Source organism: Etheostoma cragini, chromosome 16, assembly GCF_013103735.1.
Source record: "Etheostoma cragini isolate CJK2018 chromosome 16, CSU_Ecrag_1.0, whole genome shotgun sequence".
NCBI classification, from domain to species: domain Eukaryota; kingdom Metazoa; phylum Chordata; class Actinopteri; order Perciformes; family Percidae; genus Etheostoma; species Etheostoma cragini.
In genome coordinates this window covers 4,147,994-4,154,971 of record NC_048422.1, presented here as the reverse complement: position 1 = coordinate 4,154,971, position 6,978 = coordinate 4,147,994, and the positions used below count along the sequence as shown (strand labels likewise).

Sequence of the window (6,978 nt, the reverse complement as noted above, 5' to 3'; positions counted from 1 at the left end):
TTATGATGACAAAGCATAACCACTGTACACTGTAGTCATTACACTGGTAAAATGGTGAGATTATGATTCAAGTTTTGCATCCAAAAATGTAAACACAAACATCCAAGCTTCCCATTTCCTTTTCCATTCTAAGAGGTTTACAGTTCACTACATTAAAGTCCAGAATTTGGATTCCATTTCAGTTGAAAGCCCTTTTCAGCGGATGATGAATGTATTTGTAGTTCTGCTTTTCGAGAATCACTGATGAAATAGAAAACTCAGCTTTGGCGTAACTGCTGGAGATTGTGGACTGGAGAGTAGAGGCAGTTGCAGATATCACCGCTAGCCCTACATTATCATGCAAATCTGGTTAATTATTCTGGTAATTGTACTCGCCATTTTAACTGCTGGGACCTGGAAACATGACAGCATTACTAAATGTCTACATGTCTGAATTAGTCACAGCCTTTATGGGGGGCATCAATGCAATCATAACCTCTCATAGTGCGATTACTGGTTTTGCGCAAGCTTCCCACCGCATCCGGCATCAGGAGGGGAAAAAGGAGGCTTTACCCCCTCAGCTGTATTTTCTACCCCCTCGGTTTAACATTGTCCACAAAACGTACAAACACAAGTACTATTATAAGGTCTCCATTGAGTCTTTATCGCAAGAGGCTTTCAACTATACTACCAATGTAATCCCATCTGTGGCGATATTTGATACAGAGAGCGAGCACTCCAGCCAACCTCTTACGTCATAAGTACCCGGTGTCGATGACTTCAACCCCCTTATTTAATGCCGCTGTGCTCAGACTCCGGCTGCGTGGCCTAGCAACGCAATCTGTTTACATGTCTTTTGACAAGGTGGCTGCACATCAGAAGATGGAGCAACTTAGATTTGGATGGAGAATTGGATCAGGGAGAGACCCGTCATTTTCATCAGATGAGGAATCTTCATCCAATGCGTAGCGTAGAGTCTCGCGTAGGATCCGTGTCTCCACGTACCTACATACATAGCAACGGCATGGATTTAACGCAGAAGCTTAAATCACGCTCAAGGTCTGGCTACACCACAGACACATTATGGTATAGGACTTTGTCAAAGGTAAATAGCTCAATAAAAGTTTTTCAAATTTGCCTTTTTCCCATTTCCTGAAAAGCAACAGTTTGGGACATTGAAGGTTTTGGCCCTGCAGCAACAAAATGTAAAGCACGTGTCCTCAATTCTCAGCAGTTACTCTGGTGAGTACAACATTATCATAACCAATATAAGAATGATGGTTGTAATAACTCTTGTATTCGCTTGTAACGCCACATGAATGCTTTGTTGTAAAAACACATGTAAGACTCAGAAGACTTGAGTTTTAGTTTTTACACAAAAACACCCGAACTGCACAGTTACAAAAGGAAGGGAACCTTTGAATTTGGTTTCATTAAACTCACCCACACTTTACTGGAATAAGGGGAAGTCTATAATGCGTTGGTTGCAATCTCCTCCCAGTCATCTGTATTTATCGAAACATTCCCAACAGACAGGTTTGCAAAAATGTTTGAGATAGCCACGGATAAAAAATACCTTAACTAAAAGAAAAAAGGGTGTTTGTGTTTGTGTGTGTGTGTGTGTGTGTGTGTGTGTGTGTGTGTGCATGCGTTTGGGCGTGCGTGCGTGCATGTGTGTGGGTCTCCTGTTGTTTATTCCATTAGCTCAGCAGTTCAAGGTACGTGACCGGGACTTTGCCCTTTTGGTTCCCTTGTTCTCCAATCAACCAATCAGGGTCCATTCCTGGTACGGTGTATACAGTAATGAGCTGGAGAAACAAAACAACAAAGGTGGACATTTTAAGATAAAACAATACTCAAACTATACTCAAAATAATCAAATACTGACATTTCTAAGGGAAAGGCAAACAGAAAGTGATCCATTGCACATCATGTGGTGACAGTTGCGTCATCTCTGTGTCCAGACTTGCTTTGCCTACATCATTTGAAAGAGGAAAAGAAGCATCCTGTGGAGCCTACATCCTGTTTTGTATCCAATTGTTCTCCAATTGTCTCTATCATTCTAAAACCAGAACACAAAAAATGTTGAGGACGACTTATTTTCACTGCTGCCATCTAAAAGTGGCACGTATTGTTTGAGGTTGCTTTTTAATGATGTACATTAGGTACAGTACTAATCTTAAAACCTTTTTTTAGTGGAGCTCATAGAACAAATGGGGATATTTCCCCAGTAACAGAACTTTTGCTCCATTGAGTTGCTGGTTCATTCACATAGACTGAGGGAAAAATTACACAGTTATTAAAAAACCCAATCAGACATAGGAGATGAACATAGGTTAGGCTAACAGCGTTGTTAGTGTGTGCGGGGACTCAGAATACCCTACCTCATCAGCCAAAAGTGAAAGCTCGCTGGCATCATGGGCGTCATAGTCATACAGGACCTTGGCCTTTCTGGATCCGGTGACAGGGAGCTGTGTCTGCTCCATAGCCAGTGTGCTGGGCCTGTGGTTAGACGAAGAGGAGACTGAGTCTCCAGGAGATGATGGACCAGACAGGAAAGCAGAGGGGAGGTGGTCTGGGTCGGGGCAGACAGCGGCAGTAGGGTGGGGTGTGCTCACGGAATTAGCACATCTGCGGGAACATTGGAAAACTAATTAAGGAGTTGAGTTGTTGAAAGTGGATTTCCACTGAAACTGAGGCAGTGGTTCCATCCAAAAGTGTGTCTAAACAGTGTTCAAGGTCAACAAACACGGTAAAAGATTATTTTTGTCTTTTCAGACCACATCCTGACCTCAAAGAATCTGTGTGCTTTGGATATAACCATTTCCCAACCACCATCAGACTGGAGAGTGCTTGCAGTGTGTTTCTAAAAATGTTAAAAAAGGTTAATTGTTTGATTTAAAATTAGGGTAGTTTAACTGTATGTAAGCCATTTTATATGTTAAAATTGCATTAACTTCCGATTAAAATATCCCTCCCCCCCACTGTTGGACACCATTGCACATACAGCCTATTATATATGTATCTGCTTGCGCCAACAAAGTATAGAAGTTACATACCGGACAGGTCAGGGATAAAGTTGTGGAGAAGTTTAAAACAAGGTTAGGTTATAAAAATCTCATGGGGCACTGTTCAATCCATCATCCGAAAATGGAGAGAGTATGGCACAACTCCATCCAAGAGGCCCATGGTATCTCTGGAGGAGCTGCACACATCCGCAGCTCAGGTGGGAGAATATGTCCACAGGACAACTATTAGCTATGCACTTCACAAATCGGGCCTTTAAGGAAGAGTGGCAAGAAGAAAGCCATTGTTGACACAAAGCCATAAGAAGTCGCGTTTGCAGTTTGCCACAAGGACACGGCTAACATGGGGAGGAAGGCGCTCCGGTCAGATGAGAACAAGATTGAAGTTTTGGCCTGAATGCAAAACGCTACTAAGTGGTTCATTTCTCAAGTAGAAATGATGATGAGCAATTAATAACTTAGTCATGACAAAAAAGTTTGCTATTTTAGTGTAATATACTGTTACGTTACCTAGCTTGTTTAACAGCTTGTTGGATAGAAAAGCCCCCACTACAACTAAAGTTAACACAGTGATAAGCCTAACATTATTAGTGTGAACTGATATTAGGGTTAATATTCAAGATCTACAGTTGTGTTTGGCATGTCAAGTGGCGGATCAGTAGGTAATATTTAATATGTAATATTTATGTGAAGGACGCAAGATCATTTTATAATTATAGCCTAATATGGCCGTATGGCAAACCTATGAACCTAACTCATATTTAGACACCTGACGTTAATGATTTGGCTTGTTGTTGCCCACATAAAATGACAGAGTAAAGAAAAAGAGACATAAGATCCTTTTTCATTACAGCAAAACGCCATGTACTATGAGTCCTCATATCAAGACTACTTGGCAAGATCTTTATAAGAATGGGTGCTTATGGAAATACTAATGTCATTATGTCACAGGCAAAGGAAACAGAAAGGAAGACCAGGGACAGTCAGGTGTAGAGTCTCAGGTAAGAAACAGGGGGACCAGGGACAATCAGGTGTAGAGTCTCAGGTAAGGAACAGGGAGACCAGGGACAGTAAGGTGTAGAGTCTCAGGTAAAGAACAGGGGGGCCAAGGACAGTCAGGTGTAGAGTCTCAGCTGAGGAAAAGGGAGACCAGGGACAGTCAGGTGTAGAGTCTCAGGTAAGGAACAGGGAGACCAGGGACAGTAAGGTGTAGAGTCTCAGGTAAAGAACAGGGGGGCCAAGGACAGTCAGGTGTAGAGTCTCAGCTAAGGAAAAGGGAGACCAGGGACAGTCAGGTGTAGAGTCTCAGGTAAGGAACAGGGAGACCAGGGACAGTCAGGTGTAGAGTTTCGGTTAACATTTGTTTTTGTTGCCGTGAAATTGTCCCTATTGTCTACCTTATCATTTGTAGAGCCCCTTCACATTTTCCATATCTTTATATTGTTGTTTGATATTATGGTTGCTGTTTTTTAAGTGGAGCCAAGGAAGAAGAGCCCCCACTTTTGTGACAGCTCAGGGGGAGCCAGATCCAGAATAGAGAATAGTTTCCCAGTGCTTAACTGGTGGAGGTTTATCAGAACACACTGGGGCACACATGATTAATAGCTCACGCAAATAGATGGCTCAGTCAGGCTCATGTTCTTTCTTTGTTTTATTCAATTTCCACATAAAGAACAAATAAGTACAATCAATGAACACACTATTACAGTTACACTCAGATGATTGTACACATTCAGGGGCTTGGAGGAGTGGATAGTACAATTAATGAAGCCATTAAATCAAGGTATCCAAAGGAATGTAGGTCTACTGTTCTATTATTTTAATGGTTTTGATCATATTTATCTTAATCATTGATAATGTGATTTGCTATTTCGTTTTTATAATGGTAATGTCATTATGATAAGTCTCATTAAGATGTAACTATGGAGAAACACTGACAAAGACGAAGACATGTCCCTGTCAATGCAATTACAGGACTCTAATTTTTTCAACCCGGACCCTATTTTTCTAAGCAAGATCGCTGCAGTCGACAGCGACAAAACAATCTCCAAAGTTATGTTAATGGGCAATTCTGTACCTTTAATTTACAAAAGTGTTTGTCCTACCACTGACATGATCACATTATTATTCTGTGTCTGACAACATTATGGAAAGGATGCCTACAGATGATCACCTTTTTGTCAAAGAGTAAGATTATTTTAGCTTTATACCTTGAAACATCCCCGTAATCGTTGTCCCACCAGAGTCCATTTAAAGTGCCCATATTATGAAAAGAAAATCACTTCTTTGGGGATTTGGGGTGTTATTTTGTGTCTCTGGTGCTTCCGCACACATACAAACTTGGCAAAAAACTATCCATGCTGTTTTGAGTGAGATACCCTAAACGTTAACAACTAATGGAAGCCCAAACTGTTAGCATGCTTCTCCTGACAATATGGTGATTTGTCGACTATGCGACAGCAAGTCACGTGGTTATGACATAATCGTTAGCCTATTTTTTTTAAAACGTCTGCTACTTAGACATAACGTGAGATACAAGGTAATGAAGCCTTTTATACATTGTTGTGTTTCTTTAGAAGACAAGTAGAGTGTTTAAACGCTTCAGATGTAAAGTTATTCGCTGTCAAAGTGACGCAAAATGGATGGCAGTCAATGGGATGCTAACTACAGGTGATGTATTCATAGCACTAAAATGGCGCCATGTGAGCTACGCTTAGAGAGGAGAGGCTTACCCCCTTGGCCATCCGGTGACTAACCGTAGCACATGCTAGCGCTAGCATGCTAGCTCGGTCTCAACACACACTAGTTGACCATATTCTCCAAAAGAACTACTTCCTGTCCCTGTTCTGCCGTTATTCCACAAGTGGCCCTCGTCTAGAAGAACAATCCACTGGTTTTGTTGAAATAAACCCTTAGTTCACCCATTTAAATGTGGAAATATGTTTTATCACATGTAAAATTTAAACTTATATTAAAAATGTCAATTTTTTTTTTTAAATTCTCTTTTAGGCTGATTTCAAAGTAGTTTTGCTAGTTTATAAATCACTCAATGGTTTAGGGCCAAAATACATATCTGATCTGCTACTACACTTTGACCCCCCCAGACCTCTCAGGTCATCTGGGACAGGTCTGCTTTCTGTCCCCAGAGTCAGAACTAAACAGGGGGAAGCAGCGTTCCATTTCTATGCTCCTCATATCTGGAATAAACTCCCAGAAACCTGCAGGTCCGCCGCTACTCTCAGTTCTTTTAAATCAAGGCTGAAGACCTTTCTTTTTGATGTTGCCTTTCTTTAAATTACTGTTCTTTTCTTTAATGTTTAATTTCTTATACTGCACTGTAACTTTTATTCCTGTGTTTTATGTGTCTTCATGTTCTTATTTTTAATTCACGTGTTTTATCTGTTTTTATTGAAATGTGCTATACAAATAAAAGTGCCTTGCCTGCCTTGCCTTAGGCAAGTTATGTAAACACATACTGACTGAAGTAAAAAGCCATTTCTGTGTACACATGTGAATATTTAAAGAATGTGGGTAAATGCACACATTAACAACTGGGCATCTTGCCTGTAGGGCTGGGACGGTTACCACATTGCTGCAATAGTGCAGTCACATGACACAACCGCGGCGATGACATCATCACCGCCATCACCTCATTTCTTCCTTCTTTTGTTTTTGCTCAGGAAGTTACAGGAGAACAGATATTGTGGGATATGAAATATAATGAAAGCAATATCATTGTGTAGTTATCCTCATCAACTGTCTTCCACCCTAAATTCAAGAGTTTATGGAGTGAAAAAAAAAGTTGCTCGTTACTTCAGCTTTGTACATAAGGATAGACCGGTGGACGTGGACACATTAACGTAAACGCTGCAGTGTTTACCATTGCAAATTAGCCTAGCAGCTAGCGGAACTTCCTTTTGCTTATAGCTTAGTCCCAACAAAACAGCACGGTTGAATTTCAGCCTGCATGTAC

The 6,978-nt window shown here is 41.0% G+C and overlaps 1 protein-coding gene across 7 annotated transcripts in view; it reads right to left on the bottom strand.

Moving 5' to 3' along the window:
* Positions 1-1,071: 1,071 nt before the first annotated feature.
* Positions 1,072-6,978, bottom strand: part of sh3glb2b (SH3-domain GRB2-like endophilin B2b) — a 34,871-nt gene continuing 28,964 nt past the window's right edge. For all 7 annotated transcript variants that reach the window (XM_034895725.1, XM_034895726.1, XM_034895729.1 and 4 more), the window contains 2 exons: positions 2,364-2,610; positions 1,072-1,787 (listed from right to left, as the gene is read on the bottom strand). In XM_034895725.1, coding sequence (XP_034751616.1) covers positions 1,680-1,787; positions 2,364-2,610 — 355 coding nt within the window. In that variant the 3' untranslated portion in view covers positions 1,072-1,679. The remainder of the gene's footprint in view (positions 1,788-2,363; positions 2,611-6,978) is intronic.